This window comes from Pantherophis guttatus, chromosome 1, assembly GCF_059756535.1.
Source record: "Pantherophis guttatus breed Tessera chromosome 1, ASM5975653v1, whole genome shotgun sequence".
In the NCBI taxonomy this organism is placed as follows: domain Eukaryota; kingdom Metazoa; phylum Chordata; class Lepidosauria; order Squamata; family Colubridae; genus Pantherophis; species Pantherophis guttatus.
Window position 1 is genome coordinate 177,796,657 of NC_142063.1, and position 23,404 is coordinate 177,820,060.

Consider the following 23,404-nt stretch of genomic DNA (forward strand, 5'->3'; position numbering starts at 1 on the left):
AGGCGGTCCCGTAGATAACCAGGTCCTAAGCCATGGAGTGCTTTAAAGGTGGTAACCAGAACCTTGAAGCGCACCCGGAAGACCACCGGGAGCCAGTGCAGCTCGCGCAGGAGAGGTGTTACATGGGAGCTCCATGTTGCTCCCATAACCACCCGCGCGGCCGCACTCTGCACCAGTTGGAGCCTCCGGGTGCACCTCAAGGGGAGCCCCATGTAGAGAGCATTACAATAGTCCAGACGAGAGGTGACGAGGGCATGAGTGACTGTGCGTAACGAGTCCCGATCTAGAAAGGGACGCAACTGGCGAATCAGGCAAACCTGATGAAAAATCCTCCCGGTCACGGCCGTCAAGTGCTCTTCTAAAGACAGCCGTGAATCCAGGAGGATGCCCAAGTTACGAGCCCTTTCCGTGGGGGCCAATGATTCGCCCCCAATAGCCAGCGATGGCGCCAGCCGACTATATCGGGACGTCGGAAACCACAGCCACTCGGTCTTGGATGGGTTGAGCCTGAGCCCGTTTCTCCCCATCCAGATCCGTACGGCCTCCAGGCACTGGGACATCACTTCAAGGGCATCGTTGGGGTGATCTGGGGTGGAGATGTACAGCTGAGTGTCGTCAGCGTACAGATGGTACTTCACCCCGAAACCATGGATGATCTCGCCCAGCGGCTTTACATAAATGTTGAACAGGAGGGGCGAGAGAACCGATCCCTGCGGCACCCCACATATAAGGGGCCTCGGGGTCGATCTCTGCCCCCCTGTCAACACAGACTGCGACCGGTCAGAGAGAAAGGAGGAGAACCACCGTAAAACGGTGCCTCCCACCCCCAACCCTTCCAGCCGGTGCAGCATGATACCATGGTCGATGGTATCAAAAGCCACTGAGAGGTCTAACAGGACCAGGACAGAGGAACAACCCCTGTCCCGAGCCCTCCAGAGATCATCAACCAATGCGACCAATGCCGTTTCCGTGCTGTACCCAGGTCTGAAGCTCGACTGGAACGGATCTAGATATGACGCTTCATCCAGGTACTGGGGTAGCTGTCGCGCAACCACACTCTCAACAACCTTCGCAACGAAGCAAAGGTTGGAGACTGGACGATAGTTAGCCAATACTGCCGGGTCCAGGGAAGGCTTCTTGAGGAGAGGCCTTACCACCGCCTCTTTCAGGGTGGCGGGGAAGACACCCTCACCCAACGAAGCATTTATAATCCCCTGGAGCCAGCCTCGCGTCACCTCCCGGGAAGCCAGCACTAACCAGGAGGGACACGCGTCCAACAAACATGTGGTCGCGTTCAATCTACCCAGAATCCTGTCCACGTCATCTGGGGTCACAGGATCAAACTCATCCCAGATAACAGTCTCAAGACCTGTCTCCATCACCCTCTCTGGATCTATCGCGTCAGAGTCCAGACCTGCCCGAATCTGAGTGATTTTGTCATACAGATACTGAACAAAATCCTCGGCTCTTCCCTCCAAGGGGTCCTCCCGCACTTCCTGGTGGAGCAGGGAGCGGGTCACCCTAAACAGGGCGGCCGGGCGATTATCTGATGACGCAATAAGAGCAGCAAAATGAGAACACTTTGCTGCTTTTATCGCCACTAGGTAATTCCTAATATGAGATCTTACCAGTGTTCGGTCAGATTCAGAAAGACTAGCCCTCCAACAGCTCTCTAGGCATCTTTTCCGGCGCTTCATCTCCCTCAGCTCCTCGGTGAACCAAGGAGCCAGGCGAGATCGGCGCCGGGTCAGAGGCCGCAAAGGCACGACTCGATCCAGGGCTCCAGCGGCCGCCCTATCCCAGGCGGCAACTAGGTCCCCAGATGAGGCGTGAGCCAGAACCTCCGGGATTGGCCCAAGTTCCATCTGGAACCTATCAGGTTCCATCAGGCGCCTGGGGCGGTACCATCTTACCGGTTCCCCCTCCCTGCGGCGGGGTGCTGTGGTTCGAAGGTCAAGGCGAAGGAGCGAGTGATCTGACCATGACAAGGGCTCGATGACTATATCCCCTATCTCGAGATCACTCAACCACTGTCCAGAGACAAAAACCAAGTCCAGTGTGTTTCCCCCAGTGTGCGTAGGGCCATGAATTAGTTGGGTCAGGTCCATGGCCGTCATGGAAGCCATGAACTCCCGAGCCACCTCAGACGCCTCATCCACGGATGGCAGGTTGAAATCCCCCATGACCATAAGTCTGGGAGTATCAACCGCCACCGCGGCAATAACGTTGAGTAGCTCAGGCAGGGCTGCCGCCACGTGGCAGGGAGCCAGGTACGTGATCAGCAAGCCCATCTGAACCCCATGGCCCCACTTCACAAGGAGGGACTCACAACCGGCTGTCTGAGGTACAGTGGTCTCCCTCGGCCTAAGGCCTTCTCTAATAATAACCGCTACTCCCCCGCCCCTCCCCTGCGACCTTGGCTGATGGAATGCGTGGAAACCTGGTGGGCACATTTCTACCAGAGGGACCCCTCCCTCTGGGCCCAACCAGGTCTCCGTAATACCCACCAGGTCCGCTCCCCCCTCGTAGACAAGATCACAAATGAGGGGGGCTTTATTTACTACAGACCTGGCATTGCACAACATCAGGCGAAGGCCCGGGCCCTGGAGGTCTGAGCTACCTGGAGAACGGGTGGAGCCTTGGGGGCCGGAGCACTCTACCGCTTAGCTCTTTGTTCCTCCTTTTCTTCAATTTTTTCAAGTCTGTCCTCATATTTCTTCATCATCTGTTGTATATTCTCTACTTTTTCATCTGTTGTCTCTATTTTTAATTTTATGTCTTGTATTCCTTGTAGAATCATCTGCATTGTCAAGTCTTTTTCTTTCTCCCATTCTCTATCTTTCTTCTGCTGTAACATTGCCTGTATTGATCGTTGTCCTCCCACTGGTGATGAAGAAGGGGTCAATCCAGCAGAGCTAACAACTGCCCCTTTTTTACTCATTTCTATAGAAAATCCAAATCAAAACAGAAAATAAAATATCTTCAGGTTCTTCTCAACCCTAATCCGTTTTTATGAATGGCAAAAAGAAAAACAATTTTCAGGCTCTTGTGTGCCCTAATCCAATCAAATAACAAGGTAAAAAACAAATTTAAATAACAGCCTCCAATCAGTAGGGGAAAAAGAAAAAGGAATATAAAAAGAAAAAATTAAAGAGAAAAAAAAGAATGATAAATAAAAAAAAGGAAGAAAAAAAAGTCCAAAATATAGTTTTTTCAGGCTCTTGTAAGCCTTAATCCAACTGAAGAGTCACTTGTTGTGGAAGAGTAGAAGGAGAAAACAAAAAGAAAAAAGAAAAAGAAAAAAAGAAAAAGAATTTCTGTTCCAAAAATTTAAAAATAAAAATAATTAAATCATGAAGAAGTGGAAATAGAAAAAGGAAAACTTTCTATCCTACTTAAAAGTCCACAACTGTGAGGACTTCCGGCGGCGATCTCAGCGCGTTAGGGACGAAAGGGGCGATGCTCCGCTCCTGAGCTCCTAACAATCCCGCATCTGGAGCTGAAACAGGCGCTATTGATCTCGTAGTGATCAATAGCTTAAAGGGGAACATCTTAGGACCTCAGAGGAGATCGCAACTTCTCTGAAGGTACAAGATTAAGCCCTTAATCCAGAGTGAGGAAAAACCAGCCTTACGGGACTGGCCAGAGGCGCTGATAACTGTATAAGAGGGAAGCGAAGATTGAAAACTATAAGAGGTCATCAACAGAAGACTATTATCTAGAAAAACCCAAAAAACTACCTGATAATAAGAAGCAGCGCTGGTGGAAGAGAAACCCGAAAAAAGAAAGAGGATAAGCGGCGACGGAAGATAGATCGGAATGGAGCCATTTTGAAAGCAAAGTGACAGCGCAAAAATCTGAACAGCTGAGTGTACAGTGAGAGCGGAAGAACGGAAGAAGGTAATTCCTATGAACACTGGGACGAGAATAGTGAATAATTTAAAAAGATTTTGATATTATTATTGGACTTTATGAGTTTGGACTGGATTGAGCGGAGAGAGTTGGACAAATAAGAACAGAACGTGCAGCACCGGAGCGAGCGGAGAGAGCGTGTGCAGTGTGGAGTGCCGGAGATCAGAGGAGAGGAGAGGAACCTGGACGGATTTCTACAAATTGATCGTATTGGATTTAACTGATGTGGAGTGGCCAGAGTGGATTTATAAATTGATCGTATTGGATTTTACTGATGTGGAGTGGCCAGAGTGGATTGAATTAGATAATTCGAAGAAGAAAAAGTCTGTGGGAGAGTGCGGAGAGTTGGGACAAACCCCGGTAAAATTGATTGGAGTGGATTTATACAAACTATCTTTTAGTGATACTTCTTGCGAAGATTAGGATACAAAACTGATACAAAGTGTGAGGGACTTTGATTATTTGACTACTAGAGACTGAACTGTTTGGATTGAACAATTTAAATATTGACTAATACTTGGTGAACCAGATGATAAGGACTTAAATAGAGGATACAACATTATACTCTTGGGATCGGATGTGGATTCTAACAACAGGAATACAGAGGACTATAGATTAAATTGGATCGTGGAATAATTAAAGTGAATAGGGTGACTCAGACCTTTGGAACCGTATTTGGTTGGAGGAAAGATAAGTTTACATAACACCAAGAAAGATAAAAGATTATAATTAATGGACAATATATATATGCTTGGCTTGATTTAAGTTTATTCTACTATATACCATAAGATACTAGACCTGGAAAATAACCTTTAATAACTTATTAGTTTTTTTCTTAAGTAGTTTGTCTAATTTGTTTATTTGAAATTAATTAAACATTTATAGCATATTATCTTCAATTATATTTAATTAATTTATTCATATACAGTAAATGATTTTAAATAATTAGATAGAACTATAATAATTAAATTGATATTGATACTATTTTAGAACTATTATAATAAAATACATTTTATTTTGTAAGTAATTGAAGAATAAGGTAACTAATGAATTGTTAGAAGCTTACTTTTTCCCCGTTGTTTCCCCCTTCTCTTGCTTCCCCCCCCCGCCTTCCTTTTTGCTGTTTTCCCAATATCGTATTATTAACCAGAAATACTCTGAAAAAACCTTGTAAAAATAATCCTGCATCTAGGTTATAAACATTAGACGTGAGAATTTTATGAAATTGTGGGCAAAAATAATAAGCATAATAGATATGGCAACCTCAAACATACCAACTACTATTAAATCAACCAAGAAAATACCCCCAACCCAAACACTATTGGTGGCTTCCCCGGTCCAGCAGAAGACAGGGGAAACAACAGATAAAGAAAAGACCAACATAGGTATTCAAAACATCCAAGCTGCCCTTGCAGTGATTCAGGAGGGAATGAAAAGGATGGAAGATAAGATGACCCTCAATCATGATGAAACCAAAAAGAACCATGAACAAATGCGATTGGATGTAGGGGAAATTAAAGATGAGATTAGAAATATAGATGAAAAAATAGAGAAAATTCAACAAAATATAACCGAAAACGAACAGAGAATCCATAAAGTTGAGGAAAAGGTGGAAGTCACAGCTACCAGGTTGGAACAGATGGAGAACCAACAAGCAACAAGAAGTCGAGACACAGAAGACGCACTGACATTTCTTGAAATGGAAAAGGCATCTTTCTACTTAAGATTTCAAAATATAGAAGAACAGAGAGAGGAAGACTTGGGTGAAATTATGGTTGGAATTTTGGCAGAGGCGACACATAAGGATAAGGATGAAATAAGAGGTGGTATCGACGAAATTTACAGGGCCTTCACAAACTATGCCAGAAGAAACAAACTCCCTAAAGAAGTACACATCAGATTTACAAAAAAAACAATGAAAGAAGAAATATACCGAAAGATGAGAGAGGAGACAGTCATGTACAAAGGGAGGGAAGTTCTAACGCTAAAACAAGTACCGAGAAGGGCCAGGGATAGGAGAAGAGAATATAACTTCTTAACCCGACAGTTAAATAAACTCAAGATTAAATTTAGATGGCTTATACCAGAAGGAGTACTCATTTCTTGGGAAGGAAGAAAATTTCGAATCGACACCATAGAAAAAGCCCAGGACTTCGCAGACCAACATTTAGGATATGAAGGAGAACAGGAGAGCAGAGGAGGCAGAGAAGATTCAAACCCCAGTGACCAAGAAGAGCAACCAATAAATAAGGAGGACAAGGAACGGAAGAAGGGAAAGCTGGGGAAGGAGGAAATGACGGGGATCACACAAAGAGTCACAAGAAACACATCAAAACTCAAAATAACAGACAAATAAACAACACCAGGAATGGAAGAAGAACTAAAACTCATCTCTATAAATATAAATGGTCTAAATTCACCAAGCAAAAGACATCAGATATTCACTAAACTGCAAAAATTAGGAGCAGATATAATTACCCTACAAGAGGTACACATAAAAAAACAACAGAAAAAATTACTCGAAAATAAAAAATTAGGAGTAATGTACACATCCTTAGGCGACTGTAAAAAAAGGGGAGTGGTAATATATGTTAGAGACCATATAAGAACAAAGCCGATATATGTGGACAAAGAGGGTCGAGTCTTAATAATAGAAGTAAAACTGGAAACAAAAATAATACTGTTAGTAGCCATCTACGCCCCAAATGGAAACCAAATAGACTTTTATAAAAAATTACACGATAAATTAAAAGAGCTGGATTATGAAAATATCTGCATTGTCGGAGATTTTAATGCAATTGTCAACACACGAGAAGATTACTATAGTAACAGGAAGAATAAAATCAAAAGGAAGACACTGCCACAAACATTCAAGAACTTGGTACAAGAAATGAGTCTACATGACACTTGGCGAGAATTAAATACTACAACCAAACAGTACACATACTTTTCTGGCCCACATCAATCGTGGTCAAGATTGGATATGGCCTGGATGACACCCCAACTAAGTAAAGAAACACACGATGTAGAAATTATGCCTAACATATGGGCTGACCACAACCCCATCAAAATAAATTGGTCCTTTCTTACATCACAACTTGAATTAATGAATTGCGGAGAGAAATTCCTTAAATTGATAAGAAAGATTTACTCCTGTCAAACAGCCAAAATTGCAATAAATGGTGACATGACACAAACTTTTGACATTCAGAAAGGCGTACGACAAGGTTGCCCCATGTCACCTCTATTATTTATAATCGCACTGGAAGTTTTACTAACGGAAATCAGGAAGGAAGAAGACGTAGAAGGCCTTAAGATTCGGGGAGAGGAGTATAAATTACTTGCCTTTGCAGACGATGTGATCTTCATATTGGAAAACCCAATACGATCTGGAACCAGGTTGATGACAATGATAGAGGAATACGGGGAAGTTGCGGGCCTCAAAATAAATAAGCAGAAGACGAAAGTATTGACGAAGAATATGACCCAAACACAACAGTTGAAATTAGAACAAGAATTAGGACTTCAAATAGTAAAGAAAATAAAATACCTAGGTATTTGGCTGACAGCAAGAGCAACTACAATTAAAGAAGATAATTATACCAAATTGTTAAAACAAATCAAAAAAGACTTAGAAATTTGGAGTAGATTACAACTCTCATTGATGGGCAGAATTGCCTCAATAAAAATGAATATATTACCAAGAGTACTATATTTATATCAAGTGATACCAATACACCCCGGAAGAGATTTCTTTAAGAACCTCAACAAAACAACAATGAACTACATATGGCAGGGAAAGAAGGCCAGAATTAAAATCAAAGCCCTACAGGATTCACGGGACAAAGGAGGTCTAGCAACACCAGATTGGGAACTCTACTATAAGGCATCAGGATTGACCTGGATTAAAGAATGGATGGAACTCGACAACAAAAGAACTTTATATTTAGAAGGCTTTGACTTAATAAGAGGATGGCACGCTTTCTTATGGGACGGATCGGATAAAAGACACATGTACTTCCAATGTCATATAATTCGAGCTTCATTATTCAAGATCTGGCAGGATATTAAGAGAACTCACTATACTAAAATACCAAAATGGTGGTCCCCGATTGAAGCATTGATATACCCGAACACTCTCGAAATAGGAAAAATGATGAGGTACCAAGACTTACTGAATCATGAAGGCGAACTCATTTCAAGACAGCAACTCCAAAACTCCGGCATAAATATCGATTGGTGGCCCTATACTCAAATACACTCAAGACACATAGCAGACAAAAAGCAATATGGAATCTCGAATAATTTGAACGAATTGGATAAGATTTTACAAGGCCCAGAACAAAAAATGATAACCAAATTATATAACTACTTACTTAGATATAAATTACTGGAAGAAACAGTAAAAGAAAATATGATAAGATGGGCCAGGGACATAGGGCACAACATTCAACTGGCAAACTGGGAGGAATTGTGGAAACAGAACATCAAAATGACAAGAGCCATACCCTACAAAGAAAACCTCATAAAAATGTTTTACAGATGGCACCTAACACCAGCCAGACTAGCCAAAATATATCCAAACACCTCCCCACGCTGTTGGAAGTGCAAAACAAAAAAGGGGACATACTACCATGCCTGGTGGAAATGTACAAAGGCCCAACAATACTGGAAGGACACAAAGGAAACTATTGAAGAAATAATAAACCAACAAGTAGAAAACACTCCAGAATTTTTTTTATTTGGAATGATAACAACACAACACAACAAAGAGACAAAATACCTCATCATACACATCTTGACAGCAGCACGGTTACTGTTTGCGCAAAATTGGAAATCAGATCAACTCCCAACCAAAGACAAACTAATCTCGAAGATAACAGAATGTGCCGAAATGGATAGACTGACACTAGAACTCCAAGATAAAGAAGAAAGTGAATTCTATCTTGTATGGCACCAGTGGTATCAATGGCTAGAAAAGAAAATCAGTACAAATATAGATGAAAGAAAATAGGGTAGAAAAAATAAAACCGGAAATAAATAAATAAAGAGGAGATGCAAGATTATTTCTAATCTAAAACATCCAAATTGACAATGTATTACTTATATATTAACTTATAAAGCAATATATATTCTGATGATGATCAAAACATATATGTAAAGTTTGGTGTGGGTAGGTTGGTGGTGGGAACTTGTTTGTCTTTGTAATGTCTTTGTATTTTTTGTATTGTCTTTATATCTCTGTTTAAAACTCAATAAAAAAAAAATTTAAAAAATAAAAAATAAAAGTCCACAACTGTGTCACATTCAATGGCTCTTTCATATACCTCTCTCAATTTTACAGCTCTATTTCCAGAGTCGCTGTTTTCTTCTTCTTTCAAGTTTTAGCCGCCTATCAGCAATATTTTCTCCAAAGAGCACCTGTATAAACAACTGCAAAAACTCTTTGATGCTCTTCTAAATTTTATTTATAGACATGCATCTTGATCTTGAAAAAAGGTACACAGTTGCTACTTTTTTAATCAGTGAAAAAAAAAAGAGAAAAAAAATACAATGTTTCAATCCACTAGGTGGCAATATTTCTTGTTTATTCCACTTCTTCTATCTCTGATTTACAATAAAGCCAATGTAAAAGGAAATTAAAATGTAAAAATCAACCAAAAAGAGGGAATAACAAAGCCAATCCAAAAACTTATAAACTCAAGAAGCACCAAAAATTTAATATTTAAACAAGTAAAAAAAGAAAATCTCCTTTCCAATCCAGTCCAGTCAGATTTAAAAATAAAACTTTCCACAAGCACCCACAGATGAAAATAGTTTATGTTTTAGGAAAATTAACTTAAATTCAGGCTCAATTCTGCCACTAAATTATTTCTAGCTTCAATTCTAATTGTATTTGCACTTCAGAATGTTCTTAAAGTCCAAATAAAAAGCCTCTCACCAGATCGTAACACTTTCACTCATTCTCTTCCATTCGGGGCTGTCCCAACTTCAGCAGCTTAATGGCTGCCTTTTCAGTGCCGGAAAAAAGAACTTCTCCTGGATTAACCAGGGACTTTGTGGTGTCCCTGGGATCAGCAGGATGTGCCCTCCTCTATCACTGTCTCTACAGGACAGTGAGGTCCAATTTGGACCATCTAGCAGTGAAGATATAGGCGGTGGTTTCGGAGCTCCGAAACTTCCCATCGTCTTGTCAGCAACGTCAACCCCGCCTCCCTCATGTTTAAATAATATTGTGATTGGTATTAGAATTGTATATTTAAATATTGAACAATAAAATAATGAAGGATATTTTTGTAATACAAAGGGAACGTCTTTTAATATAATGGTAACATCAATAAAAGTTAGAATAAAGACAGAAATAAGAGAAAGGGGGAATATTAGTAGATACATTTTTATAAAATAAGACAAGTGCAATGATAAGAGGGAGATTTGGAAACTGAACGGCGGTAGTATTATGTATGTTTAAACAATATGAAATAATGAAAGATTATAATTTGATATAAATGTGTATTACTACTAGAAATATATAAGCTGGATGAATGTGATAACTATGATCAATAATATTATTTTATCTGTACTGAAATGTATGGCACCCAGGTGTCACACTGCTCATGCATTGATATGTATATGTCAGTGATGGCTAACCTTTTCCGGACCAAGTGCCCAAAGCACGTGCCCAAAGCAAATGTGTGCACGTGCATGCCCGAACCCTCAAAGTGTAATGCTTGCGCACTCCCTGCACATGCCCAGCGCACATGGCCCCCCCCACGTGCCCCCCCACACATGCATGCACAGCCCCCCGAACACGCTCTGCCTCCCACACATGCACGGCAGAGACCCGATGTCCAGGTGGCTGGAGGAAGGCGCACACACATGTGCGGCAGAGCTGAACTGGGGCAATGGCTCGTGTGCCCACAGTTTTTTTTGATAAAAAAAAAAACAAATCACTCACTGCCAATGACAGCATAAGAGCCGAATCCTGGGACTGGGATATATAATCTGTCTACCTGGAATAACCATCTAGTGCAGGGGTGTCAAACTCACGTCATCACAGCGATGTCACGTGATGTTTCGGGATTTTTTTTCCCCCTTTGCTAAACCGGGCATGGGCGTGGCCAGTGCGTGACACATTTTGCCTACGGGCTGCAAGTTTGACAACCCTGATCTAGTGGAATAAGGCATTTTTGTCCCTAGCAAATTGGAAAGCAGTTCTACCCAGCCTTTGGAGTCAGAAAAGACTGAAATACAATCAATACCAAAACATTCATCCAAAATGGCACTTCTGAGTTCTCTAGAACTCATTTCCTAGAATGGGGAAAGAAATGGGGAAAGTCCAGAAATAAAATCAAAAGCTTCAATTAGTTTTCAACTCTCATCATGGAGATTGTAGACTGGAACCATTAGGTTACAGAATTCAGAAATAAAGGGGGAAAACAATTGTTTCCCACCATTCTCAACCCAGCTCTGAAAACAAAAAGATACTCTGATCCAGGAAATGTACTGGTTCCCAACCTGGCAGATAACAGAACTCAAGAAACATTACATTAGTAATGTAATGTAATGTAATGTAATGTAATGTAATGTAATGTAATGTAATGTAATGTAATGTAATGTAATGTAATGTAATGTAATGTAATGTTATTAATCAATAAACTTTGTTAGTCATTCTCAGGCGTTTTTGTTCTAAGAGAACTTACATTGTGGTAGTTTTTCCAGCTCCATTATGACCCAGCAATGAGGTGATATTTCCTTCATAAAAATTCAGATTGAGATTTTTAACAGCAGCTTTGGATTCATAAATCTTTGTTATGCCTTGGAGAGAAACTCCCACTTTGAGATGAGTGGGTTCAGGTTCAATGTTAGAGGATAAAGCACTGTGAACATCTGGAAAAAAAAAGAAGATGCCAAATTTATAAAGACCCCTATATAGCATCTTCCCTCTGTCCACATCTCTTTCTGCTACTCAATTCATTCAGGGATTCTAGATGAAATGTCTTGTCAGATTTTATAGAGATTTTGAAAACGCAAGAAGCTGTGTATATACTGTGCATGTTTCTTAATATCTGATTTAATTGAACTGAAATAGTTTATGTTGATTTACAAGCTTTCCTGCAGTTAAATCAGTATGTCCAAATGAGACCCATGGCTCTATTGACAACATTTTAACTCTCCTTTCCCTACCTGTTGTCATTTCCTCTCCCCTTTAACTCATTTTTTATAAAATGTGTGTAGATTGAGCAGCAAGGAGGGAGAAAGCTACTTTTGAACCATGTTCGACGTTTGAATCATGTCTAGCTTTTGATTCCAGCCTTTCTCTGATAAATTCAAGTTGAAAGGATCATGGTCTTGTTTTGCATCTGCTGTACCTTTTTCCTTCCTTCCTTCCTTCCTTCCTTCTTTCTTTCTTTCCTGCCTGCCTGCCTGCCTGCTTGCCTTACTGTTAGAATTTGCTGCACTGTGCAAGAACTGTTCAGAAAAGAGATTCTGAATAAGGAAAAATCTGTTTAGCAAACTCAAAACAAAAGAAGAGTTACCCTCACAGATTGCTGAATTTTTAATTTTTGTCCGGTCACCTGTTCTTCTCTCTTTCTTTCCTTTCTAATAAAAATATATATTCACCTAAATCTTTTTTCTTGGTCATTTACTAAACGTGAGTGCACAAAAGCATGGTTACATAGTCAACAGGCTGTATATAGATGTTTTAAATAAATTAATATGAATACTAGGATAACTCTGGCTTTAATAAGCACCACATTTAACAGCAAATTCAAGCATTATTTTAACTATAAAAATATATAGGTACATATAAAAGTTAAAATGTAAACAATTGCTTTTCCAAATGTCTGTGAGAATGTCTTCCCCCACAACCAGAGTTCAGATTTAAATTGACTTTTACATTTCCTGATGAGATTAGTAGATTTATTTGTGAAGTAGAATAATGTACAAATGTAAGCAATCTTATGTTAAATACAAACTGTTTTAGAATAGAATAGAATACCAGAGTTGGAAGGGACCTTGGAGATCTTCTAGTCCAATCCCCTGCTTAGGCAGGAAACCCTATACCATTTCAGACAAATGGTTGTCCAATCTCTTCCTAAAAACTTCCAGTTTTGGAGCATTCACAATTTCTGGAGACAAGTTGTTCCACTGATTAATTGTTCTAACTGTCAGGAAATTTCTTCTTAGTTCTAGGTTGCTTCTCCCCTAGATTAGTTTCCATCCATTGCTTCTTGTCCTGCCCTCAGGTGGTTTGAAGAATAAGTTGATTCCCTCTTCTTTGTGGCAACCCCTGAGATATCAGAATACTGCTATCATGTCACCCTAGTCATTCTTATCATTAAACTAGACATACCCAATTTTTGTAGAATAAGAATTACAATTTGCTCTTAAAGTTTATTCTTCCATATCCTCATGCTTTAAATATTTTGAGTTGTAACTAATTATCTTTCTTTTTTTAAAAGCAAGGTTGCTAACCCCATCATCCAAAAAATCATGCATTGTAAAAGAAGGCTGTTCTATAGTAAATTAATCAGCTCTCCCACATTGTCTCATCAAAGTAATTACTATTATTAGGTTGAGATAGGGCACAAGAAGTAACCAAACTGGATCTGGCATACAGAGTCACAAAATAACAAGTTGAATGTCAAAGGCTGGCAGATACACTGGGGAATCCAATAGCCTATTTATTTCCACTCATCTCTCACAAGAGAGCTAGTTTGATGTTGTGGTTAACACACACCAGATTAAAAAAATGGAAGACTGTGAGCTCTAGTCCTGCTTTAGGCACAAAGCCAGCTGGGTGATTTTAGGCCAATCACTCTCTCTCAGCCCTAGGAAAGAGGCAATGGCAAACTACTAAAATCTTGCCAAAACTGCAGGAACTCAACCAATCAAAAAAGTCACTCAAAGGCACATACGCATACACATGATCTATCTCAAGTATCAATGGTTATTTTCTAGAGTTCCTCTCAATGTTATTTTCTAAAGTTCCTCCTAATGTCTCCTTTCTCGCATGAGTGCTCTCGGCCCCACTTGTGTGAGCATTGCAGGTGCTCTCAGTCCCATTCGCGCAAGCAGCGGGTGCTTGTCTGCCATGCTCCTAACCCTTGCACAAAACTATCCCCTTTCCCCCCTCCCCTCTAGGATACCAACTCGGAAATGTTGGGGAATTCTGCTTTAGAGAGTATATACTAGACATCCAGGAAAAGGAGGACGAAAAGATGTTCATGACTTTCATCTGGCAGGCATAGCAGGGGTGGGTTCTAATTTCTTTTACTACCGCTTCTGTGGGCGTGGCTTATTTTGTGGGCATGGCTTGATGGTCATGTGACAATTCTTTAGGATTTAGCAGAGGTACTGGTCTACCACGCTTTTAACTGCTTGCAGAGCTGGTCTTCTCATTTGTTTTTGGAGGCACCGGTCTACACATTTGTTTTTGGAGGCACCGGTCTACTCATTTGTTTTTGGAGGCATTGGTCTACCCATTTATTTTTGCAGGCACCGGTCTACTCATTTATTTTTGCAGGCACTGGTCTACCCATTTATTTTTGCAGGCACCAGTCTACTCATTTGTTTTCTTTTAACACTGATCAGCTGTAGGGCGGCCCTTTGAAGCCCCACGGCAAGAGTTTAAACAGTTTTTTTTCCTCTAGCCGATCAGCTGGGACTCAGGAAGCAGCAATAGATTGGGGGTGGGGCCAAATAAAAGGTAAGAATAATGCAGGGGGGGAAGAACCGGTTTGATGACGTCATATTGTCACCGCTACCAGCTCGGCAGAACCGGGCTGAACCAGGAGGAACCCACCACTGAGGCATAGCCTTAAAATCAAATACTGTATGGCTTTTTGAATGTTTTGTTTTGTTTTTAAAAAATGTTTGACTGTTTCCACAATAGTAGTCATTAAAGCTTTTCTGTAGTATGATCTTGTAAATTGTCTGCTTCTTTCTTTCCCTTATCTGTCAATATGCTGAGTACCCTAGATTAATTTAACATTTTTAATTTCATCTTTGGTTTTAATTTATTTTTTATGATTGTAAGCTTCCCAGAGAACCTTATTGGTAAGATGGGTGGCCAATAAATAAATAAATAATTTATTCCTTTGTTCCAGCAATTAGATTCAATCCAGCTCCTTCAAATCTATGATCACTATAGTATGTAGATCACAAAATTTGAAAAGCATGTTGTCAATTCTATATGATCACTAGCATAAGTTCTTGAAAATAAAGTTTTTGGGGACATTGTGAATGAAAAAACACAATACTGGAAAAGGTAATTTCATGTGCATATAGTCCTAAGTACATTTTTGCAGCTTTTCACCGTGATTTTTATAGTGGATGTCAAGTAGTTAAACAGTAGTTAAACTCCTTTTCTCCCCATTTGACCTCCTTTCCAATTGTCTGTGTCCTCCTTTGCCTGTTCAGATATCTGATAATTATACCCTATAGACTCTATCTGTGTAAATCAAAGGAGACTGAGATAATTGCACAGACTCCTCACTGTGAAAATTTTTATCCTGACCCTTGGCAAAGGCGAAACAACCATTGTTAAATAAATTTTCCAGACCACCCAGATAAATTTTACATTCAATATCTATTCAGAGACAAAGAGGTCAAAAGTTACATATTCATTTGCAAAATGTTGACATATAGCTACAAGGCCTTGTAACCTCGGGGCTGAAATAATTTTGTAAATAATTTAGAACAAAATTATAGATTTCTTATTATTTTCTACTGGTTCCAGTGGTGGGATTCTGCTGGTTCTAGGCAGTTCGGCTGAATCGTTTGTTAAATTGCTGGCTCGCCCTGCCCCTCGCCCCGCCCCTCCGCACCACTATTTATTGCCAATAAATAGTGGTGGGAGGGGCGGGGTGAGGGGCGGGCGAGCCAGCAATTTAACAAACGGTTCAGTGTTTTTCTGTAATTTATTGGCCTCGTGGCACACCGAACCGTTTGTTAAATTGCTGGCTCGCCCGCCCCTCACCCCACCCCGCCTCCCACCTGTGCGGTGCCAGCCTACCCTAGCCAGGAGTGGGCAATTGTGGCTCTTTTACAACCTGTGGACTTCAACTCCACAGTTGAAGTCCACAGGTTGTAAAAGAGCCACAATTGCCCACCCCTTCCCTAGCCCATCCAGTTGCTGGGGGAGACGTGCGACTTTTCTCCGCCCTGGAACACTGGCTGCCCAGGCTGCAGCCGAAGCTCCACATCATAATGGGCTTCAGGAGGAGGAGGGGCGCCGTCTGCCCCATTGCGAAGCTCAGTAAGAGCAACAAGAGCTGGCTGCAGTGGGGTGCAGGCTTAAGGTGCTGCCTCCAAGCCGAGGGGCGACCTGATTGTGCGGTAGGTTCGCTGCCACCGCTGCCCAGACAGGAGAGGAGAAAGAGATGGAGAGAAAGAGAAATGAAGGAGAGAAATGGGGGGAGAAAGAGATGAAGGAGAGAATGGGGGAAAGAGAGATGAAGAAGAGAAAGGGGGAGGGAGAAAAAGATGGAGAGAAAAAGAAATGGAGGAGAGAAAGGGGGGAGAAAGAGAGATGAAGGAGAGAAGGGGGGAAAGAGATGAAGGGGAGAAAGGGGGAGGGAGAAAGAGATGGAGAGAAAGAGAAATGAAGGAGAGAAAGGGGGAGAAAGAGAGATGAAGAAGGGGGAAAGAGATGAAGGGAAGAAAGGGGGAGGGAGAAAGAGATGGAGAGAAAGAGAAATGAAGGAGAGAAAGGGGGGAGAAAGAGAGATGAAGGAGAGAAATGGGGGAGAAAGAGAGATGAAGGGGAGAAAGAAAGATGAGAGAGATGAAAGAGACACCCAGCAATACCTGTTTAAAAGAAAATACTGGGAGCCACAAAACCTGGGTGGGAGTAAGTGATATGGAGTTGGCAATGCCCACCCAGGTTTAAGGTTGTGTTTAAGTGTTTACATGTATTTAAGGTTGAGTGTTTAAAGTTGCAGACCCCTGACCTACCCCATCCGATCGCTTCACCCTGCAGCCAGCCCTGTAGGCCTTCACATGCCTCCCACATGGGCAGCAGCAGCCTACCTACCCCGGTTGTATCACCTTGCCCTGCAGCCGGCCCAAACACCTGCCTCAGACTGTCTCCGACTGCTCCAGCAGGTCATTTTTATTTAATTAATTTAATTAAGAATGCTGCAATGGGCATAAATGATGACCAGTCAAAAGTGTGAGGACCTGTCAGAAATCACTTTTTTCAGCCCTCTGGGTAGTCTCTATGTGCATATGGACTACTCAGAGGGCTGAAAAAGTTATTTTTGACCAGTCCTCGCACTTTTGACCAGTCCTTGAACTTACGACTGTCCTCACATTTTACGTTTTGCGCCCTATCTTGTCACCGTGGTGAAGAGAAGTAATGGTGAAATGACTGACACGGTTGTTAAGAATCCACAACGGGCATAAATGTGAGGCTGGTCATAAGTGCGAGAACCGGTCAAAAATGCAAGGACCAGTCAGAAATGACTTTTTTCAGCCCTCTGAGTAGTCCCTATGCACATAGCCACGCCCACCCGGTCACATGACCAGCTAGCCACGTCTACCCAGTCGCATGACCAGCTAGACACACCCATCCAGTCACATGACCACCAAGCCACACCCCCAACTAAGCCACGCCCACAAAACCGGTTGTTTAAAAAATTGAATCCCACCACTGACTGGTTCTATCTATTAATTTGTGGTTTATACTTATTTCACTTTAGCTGCTGTCTCATCTTAGACAGTAATAAAATTTTCATTATCCAATCTATCAAAAGATTTTCTTTATACTTAAAAGAAAACATACAAATCTTTTCAGGGAAAGTAGGTTGTTTTCTCAAGAAGAAATTGGTGAAAAGATAGCCTGTTAACTTCTCACTCAACAAAGGAAAATAACCATAGCGCTCAGTCCAGTAAGATGGAAGGAGTGGAAAATACCATGGAGCTGCCATCCCATATTTCCCTGTAACGAGAATAGTGACAAAAATAGGAGAGAGATTGAAAGGTTCTGTAGTAACATTTTGATATTATCTCAACAATATCAGGCCTAAAAAAAGTAATAGATTAGCTTTGTGTGATTTCATCATTTCAAAGTATGAGAATACTGTTCTCTTCCCAAACAATAAACATCTACATTATTTCAACTGAACATTTGACTGCTAAATATTCATGTGAAATCAAAGGTAGGCATTTCTGAATTTATCTGAAATGAAATCTATGAAAATAGAGCAGGAAACAGTATGCTGCAGAATTCATTTGAATATTTTCCTGTGTGAGATCATTGACACTTCCACATAGCAGTTATTACAACAAGAAGCACCCTGCTTTGAAGAATTAATTCCTTCTATTTCTGTTTAAAAAGCCTCTGCTAACTATGAAGCTAAAAGAATAGCATGGTAGCAGTTTTGCAGCTAGGCTGCTATAGACAAATCTTTACAAGTGGGGAAATGGATGGGATGGAGAATAACAGCTTTTTTTTTTTCTGGGATTCTTGGGAATAACCAGAAGAATTAAAGTCACATTTGTTGATTAAACTACTTGTTCTTATTTCCCAGATAATTTCAGCAGCCTCTGAACAAGGAAGAACAAAATCTGTTGAAGGGCAATCCAATTCAATCCAACCAAGAACCAATATAACAAAATAAACTTGGCTCTGACTTCAGATTAATCAGTGCAGAATGAGAAAAATATTAATTCTTTATCACAAGAACTGACTATCCAAAATCAATCTGAAGTGGCATGCAGAGACGTTTGAAGGAGCCTTATTTCTTCAAATTAGAGCTCAAATTATGTCACTCTTTTTTTTTTTTTAATTTGATTTATATGCCGCCCTTCTCCGGAGACTCAGGGCGGCTTACAATGCGTTAAGCAATACTCTTGAAATGCTTCAAAAACTATTTCTCGTTGTCATCAGTCATTATTCTGTATATAAGTAGTAATACAATGATGTTACCTTAAACTCCATTAAAATCTATCCTTTTCCCCTATCCAGAATCACCAAATATAGATATTAGTCTGAAAGATACATGTCATTTGAAGAAAGACAATATCACACAGTGGATGGTTTTAGTGATTTCCCAGAAATAATGATAGCATTGATATTATAGGATAATTTGCCCTAACTTTATATTTTTAATTGTCAAATCGTATCCATCAAAATACAATATTTTGTTGGTCAGAAGCCAGAAAGAAGAGATAGAAAGGTTAACAGGATTTGAAATAGTTAAGAAGGTTAAATATTTAGGGGTTTATATTATGACTGCAAATATGAAATTATATCAGCATAATTATGAACCGTTATGGCAAAAAATACAGAAAGAGATGGAAAATTGGAAAAAATTACAACTGTCTTTGCTGGGTAGGATAGCCACTGTAAAAATGAATATCTTACCAAAATTTTTATTTCTTTTTCAATGATACCTATACTTAAAAAAGATGAAAATTTGAAGGAATGGCAGAAGGGCATAAACAAGTTTGTGTGGGCAGGGAAGAAACCGCGAGTTAATCAAAAGATAATGCAAGACACCTGAGAAAGAGGTGGTCTTAAAATGCCTAATTTAAGATTGTATTATGACGCCGCTACCCTCTCAGCAATTACAGATTGGATAAATTTAACGGAGGAAAAGATATTGAATATTGAAGGATATGGACTGGTCTACGGCTGGCATGCTTATCTATTGTATGACAAGAAAGTAGATAAGACTTTTAAAAGTCACATATTAAGTAATGCTCTATTGCGTGTCTGGAAAAAGTATAAATATAAATTAAATGATAAGTTACCAATATGGACAGTACCCAGACATGCGATAGAGAATATAAATTTGGAGCAAAAGCAAGATAAGATTACATATAAGGAACTCCTTTATAAGGAAGGAGTCAGATTACAACTAAAATCTATGGAGCAATTAAGAGAAGAAGGAATTATTAGGACTTGGTTTCAGTATGGTCAGCTGCAGGCCAGATGGAGAGAAGATCAAAAAACTGGTATTTTGCAGCAGGATGAGAATTTGATAAAGCAAATAAGAGATAAAGGTCAAATGCATATAAAAAGGTTGTATAATGTATTAGTGGAAATAGATTCGGAAACAGAGCTAGTAAGGATTGTATGATAAAATGGGCACAAAACATAGGTGAAGCAATAATGATGGAAACATGGGAAAAGATATGGGTTAGAAATGTAAGATTGACACAAGCTCAAAATTTAAGAGAGAACTTTTATAAAATGTTTTATAGATGGCATTTAGACCCCCAAAAAACTAGCCTGCATGTATCCAAATTTACAACCCAAGTGTTGGCGATGTGAGTGTGAAGATGCTACATATTTTCATATATGGTGGACATGTAAAAAAATTAAGGCCTTTTGGATTAAAAATGGTGGATTATTCAAAATATTTTAAGGAAAAAAATTAAATTTACACCACAGTTTTTTCTGTTGGGAATAGTTACGGATTGTACTGTAATAGAGACTAAGTTGGTTTTGAACTTAATAACAGCTGCCAGGTTACTGGTGGCACAGTATTGGAAGAAGGAAGATCCACCCACCATTGAGGAATGGACACTAAAAGTTGTGCATTTGGCAGAGATGGCAAAAATTTCATCATACCTTAAAGACCATTCAAATGAAAGATACATATCAGAATGGAGAAGATGGATTGACTATATACAAAAAAAGTATCTGAACAAGAAGATTCATATAGCTTATGAATGAAATATTTTTAAGTAGTTCATGTTTATAGTTTTTTGAGTTATAAGGAGTTAAAGACTTAGGGAGAATATGAATGCAATAATTTGTTAGCATATTTTAGCTTTATGTTTGTGAATGCTATACCCTGTGCCTGTTCTGGGAAGTCTAGGGGGGGGGGAAAGAGGGGAAGGGGGGTGGGAGGGAGGGGGGTGGGAGGGGTGGAGGGGGGAAGGGTGGGGGGGAGAAAATGTTTGTATTTCCTATAAAACTTTTCAATAAAATAAAATACAATATTTTGTATTTTATATAAATACAATAACAAATACAAATACAATAACCACTGTTACATACCTGGAAAAACATTCCTGATGTACCAGCCCAGAATGAAATAAATAAAAGAATCTATCAGAATTAACCAGCACATCCAGCTAAAATTAGTATTGTCCCCTGACATTGGTGAGTCATGCATATTATCCCACTGCAGACCTATAAAAAAGATGGGGGATACACAGAATAACCTGCATTAGCAAGTGAACACACAGTATTTAATTTATGCTATTAAGATTTTTTTTTAAAAAAAAAATGTATATATAGATATATACCAATGCCTTGTTCTTCGTAACGGGCAATATACTGGCTTGCATAGCTGAATGCAGTTGGAGATAAAAGGCTCTGGAAAAAAACAGGAAGAAAGGTAACTAACTGAAATATTTGCAAACATGTGGAACACACACACACACAGTTAGTCTTGAACAATAGAAAACATAGCAGTAATAGAACACAAGGATGATTTGGCTCTAGTTGTGGTGATTTGATTATTTAAACACATCTCCAAACTCATTAGTAGTAGTTATGTCCCATCTTTCCAACAAGAATCATGTTCACAACTATTCTTTAGGTAACTGAGTTAGAGGCAATGACTTATTTTAAGCTTTGTTATTTAAGCTTATTTATTTTTATTTTAACTTATTTTAATAAGTTTCATCCTCCAGCCCAATTTTAACCAGAATAATATATCTAAACTCATTATTATTCTACTGTACAGTATATTTTGAAAGTAAACATTTGTTGAAAACCAAATTTTAATTTGATTTAGAACAGATGCATTCGATATTCAATTCAAACAATTTGTGGAAGGAATGCTAATACCTTATTCAGAATTCTCACTAAATAGCTTGCCTATTCACAAAATTGTTGTTTGGCTGATAATACAAAATTGAGAGGTTATCATTCCCACCATTTCTATGTGTTGAAGACTCTTTTTTAAAAAAGAAAAAACTCCAAGGGCTGGAAGGGACCTTGGAGATTTTCTAGTCTAACCTCTGCCCAAGGCAGGAGTCCTTGTTTCATCCTGGACAAATATTTTTTTTCAAATATTGTGTATGAAGAGGGTTTGGCAGGGACTTTGTTAATAATATATTATCACTTTCTTTTTAATTTGATGGCTATGTTTTTTCCCCTTTTTACTACTCTCAAAACCAGTAGAAAACAACAATAACAATCCTATTTGGTTGATCTGTGAAATAATTTTTTAAACATTTCCATATTAGGTGCCCAGTGAGTAAGGATTACAGTTGTGATGGGGCAGCACCAGTGGTGGGTTGCCCCCAGTTTGGACCGATTCTCAAGAACTGGTAGTAAAACTGGCGGGAGGCTCCGCCCACTGACCCAGACATCATCAGAAGTGATCTGTGCATGTGCAGAAGAGCGCGCGCATGTGCTAGCAAAGCAAGTGTGCACGCGTGGGCACAATGCGAACCGGTAGTAAAGGTAAGTAGAACCCACCCCTGGGCAGCACCATCACAGGAGATATGTTTTGTGCAATAAAGGACCCAGATTCAGTACTTGGCAAGTCAAATGGATATTTCAGGCATCCTAACAATTTCCATCTCAAGCAGTGAAGTGCCATATTCAATTAAAATGGGGCGTTACTTGACATACCAAAAACCAGTTTCTAATGTTCATGCTACTATTGTCTGTGGCTGCAAGACAAAGCAAACCCAAATCTATAGGTAGATTGCTTCCCTCACAAAAGTCCAATTGTAAACTCCTTTTTTCTAGAAAACAAAGACAGATTTACCAGTAGGCTCTTGATGGTAAAGCTCATCTGATTTTCAACAACTAGGAGGACAATGAAGGGGAAAAAGGCCAGGATGTAGACCAGGCAGCCAACCAAAGCAGCAATGTTTGTATTGTTGAAGAATACACTGATGAGATAGCACATGGCTATGATGGAGAAGCTGTAGTCCAGAATGTACAGGAACAAGATCACAACATTTATTTTTGGAAGGATATTCCCAAATTTGAGAATAAAAATAAGAAATATGTTAGTAAGCAGGAGAAATGTGATGCATTCGATGAACCAAGCAAAGAAGTGACTGCTGGAATTTACACCCATCATCTTCATATACTATGGAAAAGAAAAAAAAAAAGAAAACTTCTTAATGAGTAAAATGCATAATCTATAGTTCAATTGTAATCCTTAAATATCGAGTCATTAAGACACATTTTATCAACTTGTCTTCTAAAACAGAAAGGTTCAGTAGTAGTATGCATTATTACAGTAGCTTCATTTCTATAGCCTTGGAAAAGCTAGTTTATAGGTCACATGCAAATGTCAACCCACTACAGCTCACACTTCATGAATTGTGGATCAAATCCTTTTCCATCCCAGTTCCTATTGTTGAATCTCAGACCAAGAGACAAGCTAGAATACCTATTATAAATAGAGAAGTGGGAATCTCTATCTTGTAATGGACTATTTAAAAAAAAAACTCAGCCAAATAATTAAATAGCAAATAGTTTACCTCCTCTCTCAAAAAACAA

At 39.7% G+C, this 23,404-nt stretch overlaps 1 protein-coding gene and 1 long non-coding RNA gene across 2 annotated transcripts in view; one reads left to right on the forward strand and one right to left on the reverse strand.

The window, feature by feature from the left end:
* Positions 1–23,404, reverse strand: part of ABCA12 (ATP binding cassette subfamily A member 12) — a 344,530-nt gene that overhangs the window by 140,415 nt on the left and 180,711 nt on the right. Inside the window, exons 25-29 of the mRNA XM_034433493.3 lie at positions 22,659–22,988; positions 21,181–21,250; positions 20,930–21,064; positions 17,702–17,857; positions 11,613–11,799 (exon numbers count right to left, since the gene is read on the reverse strand). Coding sequence (XP_034289384.2) covers positions 11,613–11,799; positions 17,702–17,857; positions 20,930–21,064; positions 21,181–21,250; positions 22,659–22,988 — 878 coding nt within the window. The remainder of the gene's footprint in view (positions 1–11,612; positions 11,800–17,701; positions 17,858–20,929; positions 21,065–21,180; positions 21,251–22,658; positions 22,989–23,404) is intronic.
* Positions 16,933–18,564, forward strand: LOC117675136 (uncharacterized). Its single transcript, XR_004594138.3, has 2 exons — positions 16,933–17,022; positions 18,450–18,564. It is a non-coding gene; the product is annotated as an uncharacterized LOC117675136 (long non-coding RNA).